The 27896-nt window shown below is 42.0% G+C and overlaps 1 protein-coding gene across 1 annotated transcript; it reads right to left on the reverse strand.

Moving 5' to 3' along the window:
- Positions 1-19263: 19263 nt before the first annotated feature.
- eif5a2 (eukaryotic translation initiation factor 5A2) lies at positions 19264-27353 on the reverse strand. Its single transcript, XM_080479635.1, has 5 exons — positions 27190-27353; positions 25470-25640; positions 25224-25328; positions 23762-23893; positions 19264-23094 (listed from the first exon to the last, which is right to left on the reverse strand). Exons 2-5 carry the CDS (start codon positions 25629-25631, stop codon positions 23032-23034), a joined length of 462 nt encoding a protein of 153 aa, XP_080335761.1. The 5' UTR covers positions 25632-25640; positions 27190-27353; the 3' UTR covers positions 19264-23031.
- Between the last annotated feature and the right edge of the window lie 543 nt (positions 27354-27896).

Genomic DNA, 27896 nt, shown 5'->3' on the forward strand with positions numbered 1-27896 from the left:
GCTTATCTATTCTGATTAAATTCAGAATATTTATTATTTAATCAGAACGTTTACTTCCGTATTTGTTTTATACTCCTGCTTGCATTCCTAACCATTATAGTGGTTAGCGGGTGGCTAAATATATCAAACACCAAGAAAACAACTCACATATGAAAAATCGAGTGAATGAAGTGCATGTAGGACGGTCAATATCATTTTTACATCTTTAAAGAAATGCATTTGTCTCTTCTCCTTCAAACTCCTCAGTGCTCCTTGTGTTTGTTGTTATAGGACATCAGGAGCGAATGAGAAGTGCAGGACTAAAGCAAACACACAGATAGATGGATGCTCTGTTACCTACACTGGCAGGGCATTAGTTTTAAAAGAATTTAGCAAAGCGTAAGGACTCCGCTTTCATGCTGAAGCACAAACAGATGCACTACGACACAAAGGGAAAAGCTCAATCAACATCTGCCTCTCAGGCCTGCATCCCCACTCCCCAGCCAGGTGCCGTGCTGGAGAACAAACAGAGCTGTGAGGATCTCATTACAAAGACTAAACCCAGACAGCAAACACTGATTTTTTTTTTCTTCTATTTCTAGTTCAACCTCTCTCAGTTCTGCTTGCATTTTATTTCTGTTCCTCCTTAAATCTTTTGTTTCATGTCTTCTTTCATCGGATTCAGCTCTCACTCTTTGAGTCTTCATACGAAGGGAAGCGCGGCAAGGACAGATGAGGAATAAACACTGAGGCCCGAGGAGACGTGACAGAGCTTTAACCAGCAGGCCCCAGAAAAGGACAACAGACCAATCACTACCCGGTGCTGCTGATGAGACATGAATAAATGATGATGTGAAGTTGTTTCGCTGGTGTTGAAGAGAAGAAGCGAAATGCAATAACTCAAAGAGGAAAGGATGGAGAAGAAGTGAAAGTAGAGAATTTACTGCTCAGAAAATGGGGCCATTCTCTGCCTCACTGTAGTGAGCAATAGCTCCTCCACCCAGATTACTCATTTCAAACAGTTTTAGGTAAGAGTAGGGAAATCTCAGCAGCTGCAGTATGTTCATTACTGCGGTGCCATCTAATGTTGTCAGGCATGACCTCCACGGCCATTTAGCCCTCTTTGGCCCTGGATGGGAAGGGGGGGGGGGGGGGGGGGGGGGGGGGGGGGGGGGGGGGGGGGGGGGGGGGCGGGGTTGGGAGTTTAGCTCCTTTAGTCCAACTGGACAGGAGGTAGAAATTTAGGGCTGTTTCTGTGGTATTGTTGGAGGTCAAAGGTCATATGTGAAACAACTGAAAATGGATCTTGATGTCAAGGTTTCCAATTCCAAATCTCCTGCCATCTAACGGTGTTGGTGTTTGGCTCGTCACTCCTTGACTGCGCAACTATTTGCTGTTATGCATGTGAATGCGAACGAGTCAAAGGTGTATTATATTGAAATTGGCCTTTTATTTATTTATTTATTTTTCCATTTGTTTCATCTAATTTTAATCGTTCCTTTGTTCGAAATAAATAAATAAATAAATAATTGTGTAGGGCTTTCAGGCTGCTGAACCAATAAAAAATAAAAAGCCCTAAATAAGTTCTTGATTTAGCTAGTTCCTATTCAGGTTGGGATTTTTGCGTAAGAATGTGTTCACTTCTCTTTCGTTATTTCCTTCTGATGAAATCACACCTTCTTTGAATTAAGTTCTGCCGTTGCTTTCCTCAGCATGGAAACCAGTCTGGCCCATCTAATCCAATAAATCAGTGAATTCAACCGTTTCATTGGATTCTACAGCGGGAAATGATTAACATATTGGGACACGGGGTCACAAGTGAGAGGAGCATGCAGGAAATATCTCTTTCACTCCCCACTACCGGTGTAAACATTTTGTGTATATAATGTACAGCTAGAAAAGCAGCGAGCGAGCGAGTGAGTCACAAAGGCCTTGGAAGAAGAGAAACACCACGGGGTGAACTTAGATCAAATCAGTCTTGAAATGGACTCTATCTAAACCAGAACCAGATGACAGGGATCAGCTTACAGTGATTGAGACATGCTTTGCAGTGTGTGTGTGTGTGTGTGTGTGTGTGTGTGTGTGTGTGTGTGTGTGTGTGTGTGTGTGTGTGTGTGTGTGTGTGTGTGTGTGTGTGTGTGTGTGTGTGTGTGTGTGTGTGTGTGTGTGTGCGTGTGTGTGTGTGTGTGTTTCACCGAGCATTTGCTGTTTTTGGATACCAAAAACTTTCTCCCCAGAAAGGGAAAAGAAGAGTTGTTTTTATGATTGGCATTTATCTTTGAAAACAAACACCAGGACTGAGATCATAATGTTTATCACACACACACAGTTCAAAATGTTGTCGAGAAATAACAGTATACGATGTATTCTTGGTTGAACTTCTTTCTCTTCAAAGCCCGAGGCCGGGAATAACGCCAAAAAAGTTGGGAAGCGAAATCCCCAAGCTTCCAAGTCAGAAAAACCTGCGGTGAATAGGTTTCCATGAAATGCCTCCATGAAGTTCAATTCAAACCAATTACTGCTGCTAAGTCAACAATTCAGGGAAAACTCAGACGGTAAAGAACATCCCCTGAGATGCTATCTGACCGCTCAGATGAAAAGTCAACGCACACTGAGGAATGTATGAAGAGAGGTAGAATAAGCTCGAAGCATTTAGAGGTATGGCCACGTGTGAGCGTGTGTGTGTGTGTGTGTCTGTGTGCAGCACAGTGCTGTGTGGGCACACGTTTGTAAAACAATATCTCACAGTTTCCGTATCACAAGAATAACGGCTCCATTTCTGATCTTTTTGCGAGCGGCCGTCTGATATACATCGTGAAGCCACTGAGGCTGTGCTAGCACAGCACACACTCTGCCAACAACCACACACGTTTTTGTGTACACACGCCCACACACGCCCACACACACACGCACTCAGAAAATAAACCTCTATATGCGAGTTATTTACACGCACTCACTTAAAGCAGAAAGTCACTTAGGCCCGTATGTAAATGTATCAGAAGATCTTCAAAATACACTTGCGCAGCAATGATTCACTCAGACATAAAGTGGACGAGCACAGGATAACGTCTGCCAAGTTCAGATGCTATCACCACTGCTGAGTGCTAAATTCCTCACACACACACACACACACACACACACACACACACACACACACACACACACACACACACACACACACACACACACACACACACACACACACACACACACACACACACACACACACACACACACACACACACACACACAGAAAGAAGCTTCATCAAGCTGCAGCAGAGAGCTGGTTCTCAGGACTGCTTATCAGGACCAAGGTCCAATTTACTGTATTACGTTAAAATTGTTGACTTAGTCTTTATTTTTTTTATTTTTTTTTTTACTTTTGTGAGACCTCATGAGGGAGCCGAGCACGTTTCTGCTTCCATCTCTGAGCTGGTTTCCCTGAAGTATTCTTTAAGTAAACTAACAAAGCATCAACGGAGAAGCATATACATGCTTACTATATGTCGTTCAACCTGACTGATATATAGGCATAAAATAATAAGGTTATCTATCTACATTGTATTGAGTTTGAGTGCATATGGCCTTGTTTTTTAATGTGTGCATTTAAAATTCATATGCAATAATATGAGAATATGATTAACGTGAGTTCATGCTGAGTGTGCACATACCTCACATTCCTAAGGCAGCAATTATTGAAATTAGACTGAAGTGCCCAATTAGCTCCCCTTCTGTACCATTGTAACTGGCACCTTGGACTAGGTTAGCATTCACCGTGGATGGTTTTCCTGCTGCAACTGGGTTTGAAAACCACGTCCCCCACAATAAAAGGAGATTCGCAATAAATCCTCTTGATAAGACAGAAATCTAACTCTCATCAATGCGGTTTTTACTGAAGCAATAGACACGTATGGGAATCTGAGCTTTGGCCAAGATGATCTAAAATAGTAAGAAATAAAATGGTGACAGTTTAGAATTTGTATTGAATCAATATTTTGCCTCATTCAACTTCAGTTGTTTTAAAATACTAGTATAATAGACACAAATCGGAAATACATTGGCTCCAAATAAGCACGTTGTGAAGGTCATGCTGGTTGAACTGGGGCCACATCACTGGGGTATGCACATGTTTTACACATTCAAATCTCTTTTAGTAGACCATTCTCTAATAGTTATGCCTTGAGATAACATAATAAACGAGTGATATGCTTTCATTAGATATGTACTGACTCATTGTTATGTTTAAAAATCAAACATATTTAGTGATCTATGTAGATATTTAAATACAGTACCGTTTTCTGTCCTCCTATCAATCTGCTGTGTTTTTCTCTGCCTTTATGCTTTGCAGTGTTTCGTGCCTGTAAGTAGGCCAAAAAGATGTACTGTCAAGCCATATGTCTTTGTTCCTAAGCATCATGAAAAAGTAATCATTCAAACAATGTGACATTATTCATACATTACAATTAAACATTAAATACCAGCAAATGGCTTTTTTGTTGTTGGTTTTTTATTTGAAGTAATTAATGTGTCAGCCGGTAAAAAAGCCTCTAAATCAACTTAGTATTTTCTTATCAGGGCGTCAGTATATCAGCATTAACATTACCAGGAGACATTTCACATTAAACTGATACAGCTGTTGTGGGCCTGAAGAGCACACGACATCTGGAGTAAGTATAATAAATGTAAATAGGACAGGAAGAGTGCAGCAGCGATAGTGAGGGATGCCTTTGAAAGTTTGAACGGATTTCGGAACAGATGGGGAGGATTTGATTTTCGACAAGATTTGATTTCCTACAGTCACCTAGAAGTTGGTTTAAGGGGCAAAATTAACTTAAATATGCAGTTAATGGATTAACAAACATCATACATAAACCATCTATTAGGTGGACAAGCTATGGATTGAGCAGGACATAAATGATTCAGAGAAAAGCTCAGAGTTCCCCTCTGCCCACTTATCTGACTGCTGCTTCAATTCCTCACTACAAAGTACATCCATCTGCTCATCTTCTGTGTGGCTTTGTCCAATTCTGGGTAACATGCAGTTTGGGTTGATCCCAGCTGACTATGGATGGAGGCAGGGGGAAGGACACGGGGAGGACATGAAAGGCTCCAAGGAGTCAACATGAACTGGAGATTCTCACTGTGATGTTGGAAAGCTTAAACCATCATCGAGTCCAGCTACATATATCAGACACTAAAAAAAAAGAGAAAGAATGAGGAAATTTAAAGTCTTCACTATCTCCAAGGACCAATGAATCTCTCTCTAGCCATAAGCTATAGACCTGGGACAAAGCCAGCTGATATACTTTAGAACATTTTACTGCATGAACGAATATTTTACATTTGATCTGTGGACGTTTGTCCATGACAGACAGAGTGGGAGTCTTGGGAGGGCTGTGTTGTCATGTGGTATGATAAAAATGAGTATTCACGGGGAGGAGGTCAGTCTTTGATCGCGTCGAGAAGGCAGCCAGACTCTGGGTGAGAAGATGGACGAAGCAAAGGGGATGGAGAGAGGGACAACAATGAAGAAAGACGCAGGGGCCAAAATAAACAAGACCACTGGTAGACTGTGCGATCTAACCGACAACCAAACTCTGTGTGTGTGTGTGTGTGTGTGTGTGTGTGTGTGTGTGTGTGTGTGTGTGTGTGTGTGTGTGTGTGTGTGTGTGTGTGTGTGAGCCTTATCTGCCCCCTCTCTTTCCCTTTCATGACTGTCCTGTACACAGTAGTGAAAAACATGTTTTGGATTTGAGTGTTATGATCATGGTGAGCATGTTGATACGCACGCACGCACACGCACACGCACACGCACACACACACACACACACACACACACACACACACACACACACACACACACACACACACAAGCAAGGAAAGAAAGCCTTGCTCCACAAACAGAATACGCCATGCTAAATGCTTACTTTGCTCAAAGAGGTTTCACTTCACACAAGAATCCTTTAGCAGCTGACTGACAGCCAGAACTTTTGCTCCACATATGATAAATCTCTTGTCGGGGTGCGTTTCTGCAACACAGAGAACCCTGTATTTCTCAAACTCAGTTGTGTGGCGTGCTTTACATTTTCTAACTGTGAGACGTCTGATGTCTAACTCAATTATGTGTCTCACACTCCAGAAGTCAAGGCCCCTGACATCCTCCCATCTTTCTCAGACCCCCTCTCACATCTCAGCGCTTCCTTTCATCCTCACAACCATTCCGTCTTGTTCGCACTAAATCTCCCAACATTGTCTGGAACACACTCCTCTCACTCTCACTCTCTCTCTTTCTCTCTCTCTCTCTCTCTCTCTCTCTCTCTCACGCCAAATCTTGCAATAAAATTCACTGAGTACTTTGTTGGCTGAACTTTGAGATTTAATCAAATTAATTGTAGCTATAAGAGAATAAAGATTACACAAGTGTAACTATTCTTTATTCAGCTTCTTTCCTGCTGCAGTCTTTATTATTCACTAATGTGAGAATCCAATCTGGAGGGGTCCAAGGGTCCTGCACAGGAACCCACAACACACGTTTTTAGAAGAATATGAATGTAACTTTTTACATCTGACCGACAAATCAGCCGTGTAAAAGGTTTCACATTTTTCTCTCTCGCACAAATATGGGATTTGTTATTTATATGTTAATTTCATCCCATTTAGATTCTTTGTCTTTTCAAATCTAAATTAAAAAAGGCCCCAGGTAATCTGCAGAGCAGCAGCAAGATTCTTCACCGAAGGAAACCACTTAATCCTGATTTTAGCTTTGGTTGATTGGAGCTACCCCTCATAATTGCACAGATTTCATCCATTTTTAAAGGTGTTTTGATACAGATTTTCCAATTGCATTGTTCAATGTATAATGTCTTATGATCCCAAATGCAGTCTCAGGTCCTTCAACTGACCTCAGCTATTCAGGAAGTATAATCAACAGGTGGAGAGAAGAGAAACTGAGGGCTGACCTTGGAACTACTGAGGCAACCTGTTCCAGATGGTTTGGGTCATCTGCCTCTTTTCGTGATATAGGCCACAAGTGAATCAGAGACCAATAAGATTTTGAAGCCGACCCCTTAACATCTGGGAAGCAGTGAGTTAAACATATGCAGCAAACAGTGCAAAAAAGAGCTTCCAACCTAAAACCTGTACTCACAAGAACTGTCCCTGAATAGTGTTGGGAAATATTACAGGCCCTGTTATGGCTTGGGAATTTTACCATCCGCTAAAGCCAGTTCAAATAGGGCATGAGGATGGTGTCACTTTTGCCAGACATTGCCGCCGCCCTTTTCCTGAAAGGTTTTTCCCTTGTAAACTCAAAAGTCAAACTGACTGTTTGGAAAAATCGACCAGTGAAGCATAAATCTGAAAGCCTGTCTTACTCAGTATATTTTCCAAGTAGGAAAACTGCATTGTGTTGGAAAAAGGAAAGTCTTTGATCTGAATATTATCTTTTACATATTTTGAGATCAATTGAAAACAGCAGCTGCACATTGGAAGATGTGAATGGTGAAATAATGGTCCCGTCAGAAAGGCTCTTGTAGTTTTCGATGATTATATCTCATCTTTCATCTTGATATGAGTAATATACAGCCAAATTCTAGTTTTCAAATTAGAATTTTTTATTTTTTTAATAAGAGACACACACACACACACATCTTCAGTACAGATTTTCCCAAAGTAAAAATTGTGAAAATACAAATGTGTGAAAAAGACTTAAAAGTAAAAGTACTGGTTCTACTTTAGTCAAAACGAAAGTGCAGGTGCTGAGATATATTCAAGCAGAAATTTGAAAAAAATTAAATTAATGAATCATTAATTTGAGAAGAAACTAAAATATGTTCTTAAAAAAAATATATAAAAAGATGGTGGCATTCAACCATTATCTATAGTAGTTGTTCTGACTTTAATGTGACAACTTGTACTCAATTCGTATCAATAACTCTGAATCCAGGTCTCCAAAATGTTATGTGATAACGACAGAGTACCAATCCAGATGTTTACTGTTCATTTAGTACTCAACATGTGTGGAGAAACAAACTCTCTAGGACTGTACAGCGAGACACTGTATCAGATTGTGTGGATTATTAGTGTATCACAGTTATTTGTGATTCCCCGGGAGTTCCCACGTCTATGGTTTTCCACCACTGTGGGGAAAAAAAAGGCATCAGAACAGCAACCTCTGAATGTGCATCTTAGATTGTTATGCCACCCTCCCTAATGTTTGTTATTGATCACAGAGGGGGAGCCCGTTTTGTGACTTTCAGTTCACACACACTAAGTGACGTTTATTATTGGATGCAGACAAATTGGCAGCTGAACAGCAGAGGGGACAGAGAGCAGGTTTACAATCAATGTACTACCTCCACCTCACCCATTGTGAACAGGAGCAGAGAGGGTCAAAGGAGGAAGTTGGTCTTGGTCATCATTAGACGTCTCTTGTTGGATCTTTCCATCCAGAGAACAAAGCCCTGGCGCTGGTTTGTAGAGGCAACTCACTGGAGCCATTCCGCCCTGTTACCTCGTCTTATTTGGTTTGTTTTCTCTGGTGAAGGCATAGGGAATGCACAAGACATTGTTTGTAATGATTCCCACTGCAGATCAATAAGCGAGCCCTTTCACCATTGACGTCACACGACACGGTCAATGCAATCCATCAAGCATGTGCAACAAGAGTTTCATCATTAACAAATTAGCAGTAAAACACAATCATTGAACGGTTGACCCCCCCCCCCCACACACACACACACACACACACACACACACACACACACACGGGCAGTTCTCTTTTAAGTGCGGATTTATGAGGTTGTGTTTTGGTCCGACCCGTCCTCTTGCTGCCACGGCAACAGGCTTTGGAAACAATGATTCAGAGCAGCTTCGGAGATGATCCGGGCTATCACACTGAGAGCAGCCAAGTCCCATAAACATAAAATATACCTTGAGCATATAGTCTCTATTTGAATCTTTGACATTATTTCAATCAACCAAACAAATAAGTAAATATTGAATTGTAGTAGGACTGATATACCATAAGGGTGCTGAAATGTAGAGCGAACAATCAAATCCAATATAATTAGGGCAGAGCTTAAAACTGTCCGATTGCAAGATGAGGAATTAAAAACATTTTACAGCTTATACATACAATTTCTAAAAATATAAAACAGTTGAGGAAATAGGATCAAGCAGGTTTTGGTAGCAATAGTTTAAAATCTGCTCATTGATTTTAATTTATGCTCACAATAGCCCAGTTTTAATTGTGTGTCACGGCACATGTCACATCCTTCCTCCAGCATAAACAGTTGCCAGCCCTGATCCAGCCAGCTGTTTAGTTACAAATGCAGAAAAGGGTAACGTCTCCTCATGAGACAGCCACCGGTTAATCCCTGTAGTCATGTTTGCTGCAGCAATCTGGATTGACAAGAAAAACACAATGCTCTGTCTTTCTACTCTTTGGGTTTGCACAATTCATTTAGGAATGTTATTTTTTTGACACACAGAGATCCAAACATTCCATAAAGTATTGCCAATTTGAAAGACGGACATAATGGACATTTACATTTAGGCACAGGAGGGGGCATTCTTCACTGCCATGAAGGTTAAATCACGAGAAAAGACACCAACGACCAGGTTGCAGGAACACAACTCAGATGAAGGATGTGTAGAGTGGGAGCATGATGGGTGGAGGAACCGGTAATATTGCAAACTGATTGACAAAGTAGGACACAGCTGAAACAATCAGGGACACCAACACAAGGGAGGAGCAAAAGAGCACAAACACACCAGTGGAAAGGGAAACAAGACACAGGTGTGACATGTGGAGATGAGAGAGACGGGACGGAAATAGTACCAAGACAAAGAGAAGGTGAGTTCACAGAGACACTAAGAGCAGGGGACACTGGGAACAAGGTGGGAAGGCATGAGACAACAGGAAATCACGGAAATACAAAATTAAACACGGGAGTGGTGACAGGCTCTTTGCTCCACGTTTCCAAATATAGCAGTTGATTTCCCACAGGTGCAGGTGGAGCTAGGGACGCCAACTCACTGCAATGAAGAAGCAGATGTTGAAGACAATCTAGCCAACGGGTTCCCTCGGTTCCCTCCCACCATCTAAAAATGCCCAAAAGTGTGAATGTGAGCTCTGAGTTTGCCCTGTAATTGACACTGTTCGCTGGGATAAGCTCCAGCACCCCGCAACTCTGAATTACAATAAAAAGAAAACAAAGGAAATAACATTTTATATAACTCTAATTAGTAGTCCAGATAGTAAATAAAGAAGTCAGTGGACGGTTTCATTCTTAATTCCCCCTGTGCAATATTCTCCCACCCAAACATTCTCTGGATCCTCTTCTGAGTAGGCGGCAGCTTAACCTCTGTTGCACAGTCATTAAGTTGCTGCAGTTCAGGGGAAGGCTATTTCAGGATGATCTGCTACACCCTGAGCTAAGATAATCAGACATCAGTGTGCAAGTTCCCTTTTCTTCCCCTCAGAGTAAGACTGCCTGTTTGCTAAAAGCAGTGCTGTAAATGCCGTGAAGTGGTTCCCACTCAATGTTCTGAATACCTCTGTTGTGATAACAGTGATTGTACCAAACACATAAATGTTTATTTTTCATAAATAGAAAAAAAAAAAAAATCAAATAAGTTCCTCTCACCAATTTTCTAGACAGCATTTTACATTTTGTCGTCAGCGAATCTGCAACGATAGATGTTAATTTTATTGATGAATATAATTCTGTGCAACAGTTCTATATGCATAAAACAATAGAGTCTTTGCCTCCAGGCAAGACCTCCTTTGCAGGCCTTGCCTTTCGGGCTCGGCCCCTAATAAAGACTCACCAGATAGCTCACATTATTCACAAGTTATCGGATCAAGGTGAAAAATAAAATCATTCCACTCCCAAATCTCCTTTCTGATCAGAAAATGATTCCACGAGCAGCAGTGTTTGTGTAGAGGGTCGTTACAAATTACACATTACTTGAAGTGAAGAATTAGCTGATAAACTCGACAGTTCACATTATACTCCCACACTCTTACGCAATTCTTTTTTTATTTTTCTAATGATTACATTGTCTTAACAGGTTCCTTTTTTTCTTCCCTCCACCCGAGCCGCTGTTATTTTCCGTGCCCTCTATAAGGCACTGGATTAATCCAAGTGGGATAGTAAAGTCTGAGACTGCAGTGAAACCTGTAGCTCAAACCCTGAGCCTTCTAACTTCTGTAGGTAAATATTTACATTCAATAAATGGGTGGTGGGCTTTTTAACTTCACAGGGAAGAGAGAGTCCTGTGGGAAAACCCCGACTTCTCACCATGACAGGTGCATCCCAGATGTGAAGAGCTCTAATGTTAAGAGAGCGTGGAGGAAGAAGAGAGTGGAGAGCTTTACAGATGACAATAAGGGAGAGAATAAGGGATTTGGCATAATAACCACAGAAGAAGAAAGGGATTATGAGCATCATGTAAACCCCCCCCCCCCAAAAAAAAGAATATAAAAGGTGAAGTGAAGAGCTGAATTTTAGGGTCATCTGAGGGAAAAGTGAATGGAATGAATTCCACAGTAGAATACTCTTCGGGTGTGTTCATGTAAAATGCTTTAAGATTTTGGCTCTTCTGTTACATTGGGTGGCCTTTATGATTAGGCGTACTGCCTGGCATGTTGATTTGGATCACCGCTTTTATTTCTGTAACCTCAAATTTCCCTTTTTTCGCTTTCAATGTTACCAGGTGGGTGTTTGTTATGTTTGTTAGTGTAGCTCATGTGGGTCGTATTTGTTCTTTCTTAGACCTTATGGCACCACCTGGTGCATAAAAGCAACAATACACATTCAGCAATTAGTAAAAAGCTTTTTCTGTTGTCTTAGCTCAATCGAATACTTTTACATTTAAATGAAACGCCCTTTCTACCCAATTTCTCACCTGAAACCAGGGGTGGGCAACTCGGCTTACTGTGATTTGTAGAACTCTCTCTACAGAGGGTTGAGTTGTGATCAAGCACATCTAACACAAGAATGTTTAGTAATTATTTGAGCTAATTCAATAAAATGGAAGTATGTCTTTAATCTTAATTAGCATACATCCATTTGACATTTTTGGCTTTGAAAGAAACTCATTATACCACTAACTTGGGTGTTACTTCAATTGATACCTGCCTTTAATGTGCTTAAAAAGACAACCATCTAAACCCTAACCTTTAATATAATGCTGAGGGTGTCATGCGTCTGTGATCATACAATTACATACATGTGGCCTCAAATGTTTGTACAAAAGTTATCTGGAGAGGCAGGTGATATATTTTCAACTTGCCTCGGGGAGGCATTTTTATGTCATGACATTATTCTACAATATGTGCTCATCACACAGAAGAATGAATTGGAGGGACTGTTCTTATAACATTTGGGAGAAAACAGCTTGTTCAGGTTTACCATGAAGTACTTACGTCAGTGTTCTCTTCCTGCTGTTCTAAAGTCACACACACACACACACACACACACACACACACACACACACACACACACACACACACACACACACACACACACACACACACACACACACACACACACACACACACACACACACACACACACACACACACACACACACACACACACACACACACACACACTTTGGGAGTCACTGTCAGGTTCATCCGCTCCCTACAGTGGCCCAGCCTATCCCACGACCCCCTGGGGCTGTAACCTGTGATCCAGGAGAACTGTACTCTGGGCAACAGTGTTTTTGTAACCGCTCCCAGTCCTCAGTGCACAAACACACAACCACAGACCATATGCAGCACATTACACACTGACTGACTTCTTGCACACACACACACACACACACACACACACACACACACACACACACACACACACACACACACACACACACACACACACACACACACACACACACACTTAGTGCATGGACCAACTTTTATCATTGATGCAAAATAACAAACAAACACTTTCTGCCTATTGCATTCTGTTTCGGTTTAATATCCAGTTTGGTTTCTTTGTGATCATTCTTCATAGGTCCGGTCAGTTCAACAGCAGTGCAATCCACACATGATGATTATCTAAGGTGGGAGGACTGCACAGTGTTAGTCACTATTATAGTCACTTCCAGAGAGAGAGATAGGACATCTGCATCAGCGCCATACCCAAATTCTCATCGCACTCTCCTCTGAGGTGAGACAAAACAGGAGTGAGCTGTTTCATAAACAACCTGGAGAAAATGGGGACTTCATCAGAAAAACAACACGTCGACAGAGAGACTCTCTGTGTGTCCTTGAGATTGTTTTCCGGGCACAGTGAGCCGTGTTCGTTCTCACAGTCACACCCGAGGTGGAACTGGAAGTATTTTAAGGACACAGAATTCATTTTATTTTTGGCTCAAATGTGAAATGCATCTTAAACTTCATCTCATCTCGCCACGTCAATGCTGGAGGGTAGTTGCGAAGCCAAAAAACACATTTTCCATATTAACTACTTTTCTGTATTCATTACTCTTTCCAGTGTTTCTCTCCCTCCGTCAGTATACCCACACACCTCCACAACAGATGCATGCAAATTTCTATCCCAAACTTGGGACTCCGCAACAGTAACATTGTCAACAGCCCCTCAAACATACTGACAGAAAAGACTTCCCCCTCATCACCGCTGAAACAAACACACAAGTTTTTTCATTCCCCTATGTAATATACTCAGTCAGCAGCTGGCGGGTGAGTCCAGCAGTGTTCTGGAAATTGATAAGAGTGGGAGAAGAGGAGTCAGACACATGTTTGTTGGTATGATAGCGTCGCCTTTGCAATTCTCAGCAACTTCCATACGGCCCTTTATCAACATCTGTCTTTGTGAATTCATGACTAATAACATAAATAGAAATATTTCAGGAAAAAGGCTGCTGACTGCTAAGAAAGTTTTGAGTCACAGTTGTGCAACTCAGCATTTTTAGTTTCCTTCACGAGACGTGAGGACACTAACTGGTAACCTCACTCTCAAGATAGATTGAAGAAAACCACAAGGAACAAGTGGCCCCTCCATTTATATTTGTTAGTGTGCAGAATGGACTGTATTAGAAAAATACATTTAATGCATTTAAAAAGTAGTACATCTGCAGATGCCTGTTTAACCGCAGGCCACACGGTGGTGTTGTCATAAGCGCTCATCTCTTATAGTGAAAATGTGGGTTTAAATCCGCGCTGGGCCTTACTGTGTGGACGTTGGATGTTCTCGATGTGCCTGCGAGGGTTTTCTCTGGTTTCCTTCTCGAGTCACTAAACATGCATGACCCTAAATCGTCCGTCGGTGGGAGTGTGTGTGGTTCTCAGTCCAGACTGTACTTTGTTTACAGCCCCAAACAGAATAAAACAGGATCGAAGATGGAAGTTTTGCCACCGAACCATGTTTGTATTACGTCTCCACAATGCACACTTCAATCAGCAAAAAGGTGCCTGGATTTACAAAAAGCCACGTGAGTAACTGCTGCGGGACGATCTAAAAACAATCTTGATCATGACATGATTCTGAAATATTCACTCATGTACTAAAGTACACCGAGCACCAAAATGAAAATAATCTGATGTAGAATAAATTTCGGATGAATTACAAACGGTAGTGTTTTCATTCCTCGGCCATGAGAAGCGCTCCTCATCTGGTTTGAATCACGCTGAGCCCGACCCACCGGCTCTTCTCTACGGTCCTGCTGGAGTCAACCTCCAGATGTTGGACACGGCCTTTCAACATTCCAACTACTAGTCTGCTAACTGCCCTTACAAATATACACGCATACAATCGCAGGTCGTCGTCGTCGTCCACACACACACACACACACACACACACACACACACACACACACACACACACACACACACACACACACACACACACACACACACACACACACACACACACACACACACACACACACACACACACACACACACACACACACACACACACACACAAGTTCAAAGCAGTGCCAGAGGGGGAGCAGGTGGCCAGAAACAACACGCTGCATTTACCCAGAGCTCGACTGGAGGCTCAAACTCCATTCAATCAAAAAGACGGGGCAGAAAAACAGAAGCTCCACAGAGAGGCTGAAAATCCTCTTGGCCGCTTTTTGTTTTTCAAACTTGCTATATTGCGACTTACTTTTTTTTCCTTTTGTTGGGTTTATACTACCATGGTTCACTGCTGAACTTGGGGAACTTTCTGTTGGGAAGTTTGCATGTTCTCCATGTGTGCACGCTTCCTCCTCCGGTCTAAACATGCGTTTTAGTTCATTTGTGTGTTTAACCTGCTATGACCTGGTGGCCTGTCCATGATGCACCCTGCCTTTGTCTAGAGTCTGCTGGGAATGAGTCCAGAACCCTCCCCCCATGGCCCTGAAATGGATGAATGACGTACGGATGCGTGTTGTCCACAAGCATTACTTTTCATTTAGCAGTTCTTTTAAAACATTCTCTCCATTATTTTTAATTGAAATTACTTGGCACCTATTTGAGTGAGTAAAACATTATTCTGAATCAGTCGGTATGTCACAACGTAGCATCATACAAGTTATGTAGGCGATCCTAACTTCTCAGTCTGTTGTAGAAAAAGAACAGCTGGAACCGTGAGTCATTTTGCTTTTCCCAACTTCTTTGAGGGCAGCATGTTCTGTTACTCATGTCACGTCACTGTACAATCATTAAAATGGCTCCACAGACGAGGCGGGACACAAAGAAGACGTCTTTTGTTCTTACTGAAACGCCACCGACACGTTTTTTACTTCTGAAAGGTCACGGAGGGTTACTTCCTTTGAGGGTTGTGCCTTTCAAAGACGGAGGGGCCTTCACAGCAGTGCGACTGTTCAGAATGTTGTCAGCTAAAATAGAAAGTTCGTGCTGTGAGCCCAACTCTCAAATGAATGCATTTGTTAGCGTAACTATTTCTGAAGCGAGAACACTCCCCTGGCCTTCTGGTCTCAATCACGGACCCTTACAAATGTGCAAAGTCTCACGCCGAGACGGCAGAGCACCGTGTCCCAGATTCACCGAGCTAACATTTCAACGCTGAATACATGTCGACCTACAGCTACGAGCCAGGAAGGTTCAGATAGGGTCTCCCCACTGGTATTTTTAGGAATCAGCTCAAAGCCTTTTTTCTGAACATGGTTCACCATTTAAGCAAATTATTTAAAGCGCTATCACCTTCAACATCGTTATGATGCATCCTCTGGGTCTGTGAACAAATGTTGTTTTGGCAATGAGTAACAACAGACAGCCCACCTGCTGTGCAGCAGCCTCTCATCATCATCTATTTGTAAATGTTCATAAACACTGGCAAACACTGAGCTGAGGATTTGTTCTATGTGCACTTGAAACCAATGTGTCTCTGCATCACTGAGTCCAATGAAACATGGGCAAAGCCACTGTGATTCAAAATACTTATTGACTTGTTGAATCTCTCTGAGTGAATGAATGAATGGTTTATTTAGGTTACAGTGCAAAAGTAAAATTTTGTGCATTGAGTTTATAGTTTTCTTCTCTTTTCTTTTTAACGATGTCTGTAGCTGAACTGGGTCTAGGCTGAAGGCCAAGGCTTATTTTCCCCCTATCCCTTAAAAAAAGTTCATACTTGTATTAACTACCCACACAATGTAAAAAGTTCCTTTCATCAGTTCAACTCGAATTTGTTGACACCACTAGCAGCGCATTGAACTACAAATCGGTTCTGATGATTTATGCGCGCTGGTGTGTATTTAAACAGCACATTCTTGAGTCCGTTCTTCACTTAAAGTGAACAACTAAAAGCACACACACTTCAGCACTAATGCTTTGATCTCTCCTCTCCCCATCTCAAGCTGTTTTGAGAAATAGGTCCTCTAGTTACATAGCGGTCCTGTCTACACTTGACGCTTCCCGTGTGTGTGTGTGGGTGTGTGTTCCCCCCGGCTTACCAGACAAGTCCTCTACCCTGAATCTTTATCAAACCAGTTCATCCCCCCCCCAGAAATCACTCTTGAATCCAGCTCTACTCTGTCTGGACAAACAGGTTTGGAGCGCTGTGGAATGATCTACAAAACCTCAACCAACTCCTTCCACAATCCCCGCTCCGCTCGGCCACGTGAGCCTTGAAAGAGTTCCACATATCTCAGGAAAACTTTCTCACACTGGAAGACTCTTGGTACGGAAACAGAGTCTGACTGGGTTTGTATGTACGGGCTGTTGGTGATTCCACATGCTAAGGTTGTGTGTGTGTGTGTGTGTGTGTGTGTGCGTGTGTGCGTAAATCCCTCTGATTGGTTAATACCTTCAAAAGCACACAATCCAATATGAATCTGGTGTACAATGTGTAAGAAAGGACAAAGCAGATTTTGGTTAACAAGCAAAACGTTGATTATTTACGGCCTCTGTTCTATGAAAGAACTGTGTCCTGTCCATCAACCAAGTGGTAGATTCACCATGGACAAGATCTCCAGCGTGATTTATCAGTACAAGGGTAAAATAATTGAGTACACTTGTCTTGTTGGTGTACATTTGCAGTGCAAGAAATACAGTGACTGTGGATTCTGATCAGTGTTTCTTTTTTTGTTTTCAATGACACAAAAGGTGGACACACACAAAAAAAGACGCTAACTATTTGCAGATTTAGATCGTTTTGAATCCCACAAGGAGACGACCCGAGAACAACCTGTAAAGTTCAGACACCAAAAGCAAGACTTTACTGACATCTACTGAGCAGCACATGTAGGTTCATGGAAGATTTTCTCTTGTCACTAAAAGTACAGGTCATTTGTATCAAGTGTGATTCCCACTGAAGAACAAAATGGGGCGTAACAGATTCTAAACATTAAGTGTTTTATAGCGTCATTAAAAGCCATAATACATGTTACAGGTGTGTCATTTGCAGGAATACGTTGGGGAATGTTTTCCCACTTACAAAGAATGGAGAGGTCTGTAATATTTATCATATCAGATGGAGAATGTAAAAATATTTAATAAAAAATCTACAATTATCTAATAATTGCAGCAACAGTTGTCGCCTTCTCACCACGCTTCTTGCCCCATTGTGTGGCCCATCCAGGCTTTGTGCAGGTCTACAGTTCTGTTCCGGTGTCCTGATGCAACTCTTTGGTCACGGCCACGGTGGAGAGCTTGGAGCTGATTGGACAGGTGCGCCCAGTCCAAACAGGTGCATTTAATACAGGTAATGAGCGGAGAATATAGGAGGGAGGACTTCTTAAAGACACAGTAACATGTACGTGACAGAAAGTTGGTAGGTGATCATATACTAGGAATATAATGCAGAATGGTTACTTGGGGAAAAAAAATCATCCAATGTGATTTTCCGGATTAATTCTTTTTAAGATTATGTCTCTCACAATTGAAGGGAACCTACTATAAAAATTAGAGAACTCTTCAATACTTCCAATTGTGGACTCTTACAAAATTAGCAGTGTGTCAAGCAGGTATATTCCCCCTCTTACTTTAAATCCAGAAAAGGCAGGTTTAATCCCCCCAACAAATAGTACTCACCTTGTATTTTCTCATTTTTTGAAAAGTTAATGTTCATCTTTGACTATTTTTTGAGATTTGTGTTTTTTTCTTTTTTTATGTGAATGTCAAAAGTGAGCGGTCGAATTTTCCTCACATGAAAATATCCTGTATGGTGATGTGACTATTGGCTGGCTGAAAACAGACCAAATATTTTCTTTACACACCCATTCTGGTCAAGTTTCTTCTGGATTGATTTTCTTTCTACCTCCACCACCTGAGACCATGTGGTTGGTTTTTTTCTTAGGATTGTATTTGAATATTTAGTGTTTCCTTGTCTCACAGAAAGGTAATATCCATTATATGAAAGGATGACCCTTCAAGTCTTCTCTATATTGGACTCTTAAACATTTTATTTTATTTTAATGTCTTTGCTTGAGTAAACCTTTCCACCGCCCATATTCCGAAGTACTGGTTAATACTACCATGACACCAACATCATTAATTTCAATAAAGGTATTGAGAGTAGATAAGTCTTTAATTATTCCACAATGGGTACATTTACATTGCCAGCCCTTTGTTTAGGCTAAAAGCACTAGTTTAAAACGGTATATGCTTAAATACAGTGTGCAAAGCTCCTGATAAGACTTGGTTTGGGCCACTCATAACATTTTGCATGACAAGTGACTCTTGTGCTCAACAGTCTTATTACACTGGACAACAAAGACAAAGTACTTTATTGTAATTAATTACAATGAAGTGTTTGCCAGTTTGGAAATGAGAACAGCTGTTGCATTTCCTTGTAGCCGGAAACATCTGAATTAACTTTATTCTGTAAATACAACAAAAACAAGAATGGATTTTTTTTTTTTTTTTTTTTTTATAGACAGCAGCCATACATTAGAGTAGGAATTAAAAGCCCGTGAAGTCATATGTTCCAGAGGATTTCTCCCCGGACATAGTGAAGGAGCAAAGAAACCATAGTAAAGCTGGAAAATGCCCTAAAACCACTTTCCAGCACACACAGGGACATACAGAACACAAGACTGTGTGATCGACTCATTTCCTACTTTGATACCTGCGCTCCAAATATATAAAGAAACCAGTTTTCTATAAGAGAAATGAAGTCGCCCCAATTTTTAAAAAAAAAAATTGAGTGTCAAGAGATCTGAAAAGGAAAAAAATGTTTAAAAAAAATCTAAAAATGTAACATATTCCAACACCGGTATGGTTTAGGTGTGAGAGCGATGGATTGTAATAAAACATGCTAGTGATCTCAGTCATTACTCTCACTGATGACACAAGTAACACATTTAACACTCAAGTTTAGAGCCCTGAGAAAAACTGCCCTCATGACACCGACCACTGAATTTGGGGGGGGGGGGCCGGGCAGGGCCTTACAGTGTAAACATTTTCTCAAATGGAATTGGAGATCAGTTCCGTCTCCAGCCGAGAGACATCTTTTAAGAACGGTCGAGGTTCATCGACGTGGAGATAATTAGTGCTACATATTAGAAGCCGGAGTCGCTCAAAAACATTACAAGGGAAGGATGAATGAAAACAAAGTCTCTCGAGACACCATTTCACGGGGGAACCGATATGGCTTCAGGAAGACTCCTCTCCTGTTCCAGCTGTGGCGATGATGATATGGGAGACAACTGAGCACAGACACGTCACGTCCTCGAAGTTAATTTGCACAACCGACAGGGAAGTTATGGAAATCTAGCCAACATGGTTGTATTTTACAAGCAAGATCCATTCATCACAAAAAGGGAGGGCGCGCTACTTTAACAGTTTTGTTTACTTTTCCAAAATAGCATCTGCACAAGCAATTTCTTCTACACATTCTTTGGCTTATTGCTCTCGAGAATAACATGAGTGCTGCCATAGTGGAATGGGTGACGCATGCATATAGCGATGCAACACGGGGTTGGAACAGGCTGCCGCTTTTAGAGCAATCATTTGCTTGCGGGCTCTTTTTTTTTTTTTTTTAAATCGACCCAATTGAAGAAAAGAATTTGTATGGATGTACAAGTAGTAAACCAACACCACCAGCATGGCTTCCACCCTTGATGCAATTCGGAACGCTGCCGTTTATGTACCAGAGAAGGGGGAAAAGTATCATGTCACCGTTTAAATGTCACCCATGCTTGAGAATAGCACGGTGAGCAATAAAGGCGAAAAAAAAAAAAAAAAAAACACTTTCAGGTGGAATGAAATTTGGGGGAAATAAATATTACACAATGGCTGCTGATAAAGCTAAAAAGTCTACCTTCCAATCGATGCACAAAACTGAATTATTTTTAACACCTAATGTCATAAATACCATCATTGGCTTGATGGACTGGTAGATTTCCACGACTGAAGCTTGCTATATGCTGAACGTGGACCGCGCGGGTTTATAAAAGCGCAGGCTCGTGACCTGACTGTATTGCATACTTGTAGCAGAAAATTATTTCAAAAAGGAAAACTTGATCCGAGACAACCATTAATACGTAAATTACCACAGCTACACAACAGGCTGCTGTAATACTTCCCGACACATCCACTCCTGACAGACGGACGTCAACGCGCAGCTCAAATGGTCCGATGAGAGACAACGAAGAGGACAGGGAAAGAAAAACCTCACTTTACAGTGTTTCAAATATATATTGCTTAACAGACTACGAACATGCCATTCAGCTTATATTTTACAATAAGGTGGGGGGGAGAGAACTACCTGGCCGTGTTTACATTGCAGGTCCTCCAGCCACTGCAAAACAGTAGAACTGGGAAACGCATTGCAATGTCCTGCCACTACCTTACGTCTCACAATAGTTAGTGTAAATGTAGAGAGTAACGCATTATAGTTTTCAAAAAAGAAAAAAACAGCCCTTTGAGTCTGAACTCGACCATAAAGTGGTTTCTCGTTTCTTCAAATCATTCTGTAATCTTACCGAGCCACTAATTGAACAAAGTTTGTGGTGATTAACACAACCAAACAAGAATTTTCTTTTTGGGACCAAGCGTGAATGAGTCAAGAGATTAACACTTTAATAATCCCACATGGAGATGTTTTGACCCTTCCTAGAGACTAGGAGTGGTGAGCTGCCATCGCGGTGCTCAGGGGCCCACAGTGATGACCCGGCGGCTGTGGGGGGGGGGCGCTCTAGTGTCTTGTTTGTTTAAAGTCATGTTCTACACACCTGTCAGCTTGTAAAGGCCTCGAGTGAAAGTTTCCTAGCATAGAAGAGGAGAGAGAGGAAAAGAAAAAAAAAAAAAAGTCCCCATCCAACCATCCCTGTTTGGCTTCATGACTACAGAAAGTAGATTCCTGCTGTTAAAGGCCAATTTGAAGACCTGGCTATATCTGTATTTAAACGCAGTCTATATAATGTTTGTTTACATTCATTTAGAGCTGCTAAAGTGTGAATTAAAGCCAATCGAAGTGCACATATGGATCTATAAGAGTCACTGGCCACAAAGTTATGTACACCTTCTTCCCTCTACTTGATGAATAGGATTCTAATCAATGTTTTTAGACAAAGACGACCAGATGAAAGTTAAAGTGTATTAGAAATTTGTTTAAGACACTTAGGATGTGACATTGCGGTTGGCGATAACAGAGAGAAAAGGTAACGCGTTACAATCGCGGTAATCTCCAAATCTAAAACATGTGACATCCTGAGTTACAGCAGTGCATGTCAGTAAAGATGATAGGGAGCAGGAAAAAGAGGATTACAATTCGAATGGCTCAAACACAAACACACAAAACACGTTGTCTGATAAATGAATGAATCTTAAATTCCGTGATGTCATTTGGAATTACACTATTGGAGACGATCTACAAACACAGGGACTCACCAGATTAGGTTGGTGGACCAGTGATGATATTGGATATTTTCTGGGCCGTTTAGTACCGACGTCAACATGGAATAAACTTCTGAGGAATGTTTCCAGCACCTTTCTAAATCAAAGCTAGGATGAATAAAGGCAGTTCTGAAGGTGTACCTAATGTTGTGACCAGTGAAAGTAAAAATGTGACTGTTCTTGCAGGGAATTTTTTTTTAATTCTCTGATCAGAGTACAAAACAGAGATGGAACCTGCCTGAGATGCAATGATGTCGATGAGCGAAGATTTGAGAGAGATTTCGAGTTGGGTACAGCATCCGAGTTGTTAAACCTCACATGTTCACAGCAACCCAAAATATCCATGTTTGATTTGAAGGAAAAAAAAAAAAAAAAAAAGTGAATTTAAATGCAATACAGACTAGGAAAAAAGAAAAAAGGCACCCTCTAATCTGACAGGAATGGTATGAATTGCTGGAATATTGACAGTAATTCCAAGAATAGATAAAAAAAAAATCATTCCCTTTGCAAAATTAAACAGCGGTGGCTTCAGATGGATAACTTCATCGATTGAAGACAAAGCCTGTCGGACAATCAAGTTACAATTGAAGCCTTCCAAGTTCGACCTCGGAACTTCAGCAGGCAGCAGGGAAACGGGAGGAAGTGGAGGGTGAAGGCCTGTCGCTTTGGTGAGGCTTCAATACCATGATGAAGGATAGGAATGTGAGGTCGACAGCGTTGTCCTGAATTCAAGCATTTATGGTCTTGGTGCCAATTACATGCTCTTCATTCATAGCGCTCAAGACCGAAACCTAGAGGAGGAAAGCAAACAACATTTAGATTAAACCATCTACATTATCCTGGGTAATGGGCTTAGCTAAGTGACTTTTAATGAAAAACTGTAAAAAGTGCCCAAAGCTTGTTTTTAACTCTAGATGCAGTATGAGGAGTTCTATCCGACAGGTTCCAAGTCTTGTTTACGCAGCAACAATTTGAAAACAATGTCATTTTCCACAAAGACACTGAAAACAATGTAGTTTTCATGTACGGCCACTAGTGGGTGCCGTATGTTTGTGTAATGAAACCACACATGTAGAGAAGAATACGTTATTAACATTAAGGCCCATTTACACGACACAGAAAACGAGTGTATCCACAGAACTTTCTTCACTTTTGGGCAGGGGTTTGTCAACTCAACACCCATATTTGGATCCACGCCCTTTTAACACCAGTTTCCAAGATGATTTCTAAATACAACAAGTAGGAAGTCAGGAACTGCAGATCCACCATTAGAAAAAGTAGATGGCTAACATTGCATGCGTTTATTTGATTAACAAGCAAATCTAAGACAGTTAAGTTGGGGGTTTTTTTTCCCCTGGAAGATAAATGACAAAGCAGGATAATAAGTCACATCATCAGTGACCCACAGTTCATGAAACGATTCCTTAATTCCTGCCTCACGCATTTCGCAGAACTCACCACGAAGGATTCTCCGTTTGAAACCCTTTTCTCAATTTCTTTGCCGATGTCGCCTTCTGGCAGTTTCAGGTCTTCTCTGACTTCTCCACCTTCATCCAAGAGGCTCAAGAAGCCATCTGTGATATCAATTACCTGCAGGCGTGATCAAGCAAAGAACAAAAAAAAAAAAAAAGAGGATTGTGACCACACCAGTTAAGAAAAATAGGGAACAATTAGAAAAGACAATTAGATTACCATTACTTTCCTGCAAGCAGGCCACGTTACTAAACCGTGGTTTTGTCTTGTAACAATGACTTATGAGGCGTGCTACATCAGTAGTAAACAACAGAGACGTGTAGTGATTCAACGGGAGCGTAGCCGAGAGCAGGACCTGCAGTGTTTAATGCCCGAAAAATACCAACATTACTTGGAGTTCGACTCGGCAAAATGTGACAAAAACACAGCCAGGAGCCAATTACAGTACAAGACATCAAAAAAGGGATGGACACAGTATCAACAACTGTGCTTCACAAGTCCCCCTTTGCCTTGCAGAATACATATAAAAAAGGGGTCATATTACATAAAATTCACTTTAATGGTTTTCCAACAGGAATATTCATCCCCACACCTGGAATGACGCCCCAAAAGTGGCCAGAAAATCTGCCACCTCTCTCCCTGGCTTGTTTCGATTCCTAAACTGTGCTCCAACAAGCCAATCAGAAATCAAACCCTATATAGCAGGGGTGTCCAGACTGGGTCCTGGAGGGCTGGCGTCCTGCAGGGTCTAGCTCTGTCCCAGTTGCAGCACACCTGATTGCAATTGTTAATGGGCTTTTTCACAACCTTGGTGATGACATCATCATGAGATTCAGGTATGCTTAAGCAGGGAGAGAACTAAAACATTAAGGACACCGGCCCCCCCCAGGACCGAGTTTAGACACCCCTGCTATATAGTGTCATGGTGGGTTTAGCCAATCCCAATCAAAGTAGGCCCTCCCTTTGACCCTCCCCCAGTGTCGCTCTGGCACATGGCACCACGAGGGGGAACTACTTCCTCCTCTTCCCAAGATGGGCATGTGAGGGCGGAGCCAGTCCAGCTCACACAGACACGGCAGATTCCGAATGCAGCTCATGTGAACATGTAAACTTTGACTAGAAGGTTTTTGGGCCAACAAGACACATGTGAAACGATTGAAAAGCTCTTTAATATGACCCCTTTAAGACAACGTAACTAAACTTGAGCAAAAAGCCTCCCTAGGATTTTCATACCTTTGGTTTCAAATGAGGCCTCCAGAGAAAAGCGCCTGCTGGCTGAAACCTGTTCAACCAGTTGAAAACCTGTATATCCTTTCACAGCTCAGCTCGACACACTCCCTGAAGCAACTGAGAAAGCAGCCATTTTCTCTCGTTTTTAAAAAAAAAAAAAAGGTATAAGAAAATGTTTTCAATATCAAACTGAAACAGTGTACATTATCAAATTCACCTGATAGTCTTTCCTTGTCACAGAAGGAACATCCATGTTATGGGTGGATGGGCAGATATCTTCATACTTCTTCTGTGTAAAGATGTCGAGCCCAGTGAGGTGAACCTGTGAACAGACCCCAATGGATGAGATCCAGCTTTGGACCATGTTGAAGGCTACTTGTTAACAAAAAATGAGAAACAGCGAGGATGCATCATTAAAATGCCTTGGGCACTACATTCCACGGGATGCACGGGGTGGTTTTACCTTGGCGTGTCCATGCTTGCCAGTTTTGGAGGTAGACATTTCAACGATCTTGCAGGGACGCCCTTTAAGCATGACAAAGCCGTTCTTCCTCAAGGCAGAGCACTGCTGGGGAATGGTTAAGGAAGCCCCAGCATCTCCACTGGTGAAATCCTCATCTGCCATGGTGGACTCCTGCGAGAAACGATTAAAAAAATTTTTTTTAAAAAAAAAAAGAAAATGTGATCGAGTTTGGCATGAGGTCTGAGACAAGAGCAGTGTGACACAACAGAGGTCTAATGATGATTACAGGATAATAAACAAACCAATTACTACTATGATTATCTCACGATGATAGGAACTTGTTGACATACAGGTCAATCTCTTTGGAGCCGTCACACCTTCAGCAGATGTTAACAGCTCCGCAGTAGCAATCCTCTCCTCCACCTTATGAGCTCAGCAGCTCCACAAAGTGCTCCAAACCAAAAAGGTTCCGCCGCTCCGGTTCAGGAGCCAAACGAAAACCCATTAACGGGAGATGTTACGTGGCAGCGGGGCCGAGCGAGGTCCCGACAGGGTGCCTCCAAAAGTGCGCTCCGTTATCGTTAGCCACGTTAGCACGACCCGCACCCACTGGCTCCGGGAGGAAGTCTGGCGGCAGCAGCAGGCAGACAAACTGTGGCACTTCCGGTGGCAGCTCGGGCTCAAACGTCAGCTGACTCTGATCCGATTCAGGTTGTATACTTCACCGTGTAGCGCCTCACAAAAAAACTAGTTAATCAATGATGGTCCACTTCATGGTTGGCGTGAGGTTACGCAGCTGGTGCGTAGAAACCTACGCGTAATGTTTTACCAAAGTGAAGCAAGCTGTTGTTGCGGCTGCCCCAAAAATACTTGGCTTATGTACATCGCCACAAATGAGCAAACTTCGACAATATGTTCTAGAAAGTTGGCGTAAAGAGACCTTTATAGCCAGCAGATGTAGTCGTCATAAAAAACATCTTGTACAAAAGAAACAAAAACAAAACTGTATTCTTTCAGCTTTGGAAATTATTCAAAGAACAACGAGGCTACCGCACGTGATTACATCATGGAAATGCGGCTTCAAACAAGTCTTATATAACACCGTCAAAAGTAGAAACTTAACCACATGGATCCATTCATTCACACATCATGGACATATGTCGTGACATTTCAGGTTTAGACGTCATCTCTCACGATTAACTCGGATTGGAACACTGACTCGTAAATGCACAAACAACCCCCCACCACCCCGACAGCGTTTCAATATTTACAGGAATACAAGTTAAGCCATTTCACAAAGGCTGATTCCCAACTCCCCCAGCCACTCGTAAACATGTGAGCTATTACGTCGCATTTAGTCAAAAAAACAAAACCCGGGGAATCGGTCTCGTGTGTTATAGCAGGAATGCGACATTTGCCGCAGAAGGACGCGGAGCTGCGCCCAAAAAGCTCAAACTGCGTGCAGCGGCGGAACCTCCCGGAAGTGCCACGGCTCGCAGCCGTTAAAGAAGTGCGAGGCCCGGCTACGAGGCAGCAGGACTGCCTGCTAATGCTAACAGGCCGAACAACGTCTCACTGCCGCCAAGTTAATAATTAACAACCGAGGCCGCGGACGCGCACCAGCCGTCAGTCAGGCGTCACCGCGCCGCCGCCGCGCGCGTTCCAAAGCTCGAAGCTCGTGGTGAAATAGTAACTTTTGAAGTGTGTACGCTAAGCTTACCTTGCGTCTTGCTTACACACAAAAAAAAAAGAGAGCGTGACTTCGCATGCGTGGAGCTTTTGTACCGCAGGAGGGGCAGGGAGAGGGCAGGTACGGGCTCCGGTGACGCACACAGGGAGGGAGGGGGAGGAGGGAGTGAGAGAGAGAGAGAAAGAGAGAGAGAGAGAGAGGAGGGGGGGGGGGGGGGGGGGGGGGAACTCTCCGACCGGGACTTCCGCCACTACAGCGGCCCACTAGGGACATGCTGGTGTCCCAGAGGGAGAATGCCTCCTGTTTGAATGAATGAATGAATTCATTCATTTATTTCGAACATGAATAAAAAAAATATGTAACTATTTGTACATTAAAATAAATAGTAAAAATAAACATAGAGCCAATACATCAAACACTGCACATTGTTCGAAAAAGGAGTGGGAAGAAGTACCAAACTTTTTTAATTTCCCACCCCTTATTACCTATATTTTAGTTTGTACACAGATATCCTTAAAATTATATAATAAAGCTATATAAATAGATACATATCTATATAAATGTATAATTACAAAAAATATATACCAAATACATATCCTTATAAATATATATATATATACACACACGCACATACATACATATACACACACACACATACAAACTGAATATGGGTTGGAGAGTTTCAATCTTCATGTGCAGGGGTTTTTCACGTTTCCCATCTCAGCCCGCACACATAT

The sequence above is a fragment of the Lipophrys pholis genome, assembly GCF_963383615.2.
Source record: "Lipophrys pholis genome assembly, chromosome: 14".
Classification (NCBI taxonomy): domain Eukaryota; kingdom Metazoa; phylum Chordata; class Actinopteri; order Blenniiformes; family Blenniidae; genus Lipophrys; species Lipophrys pholis.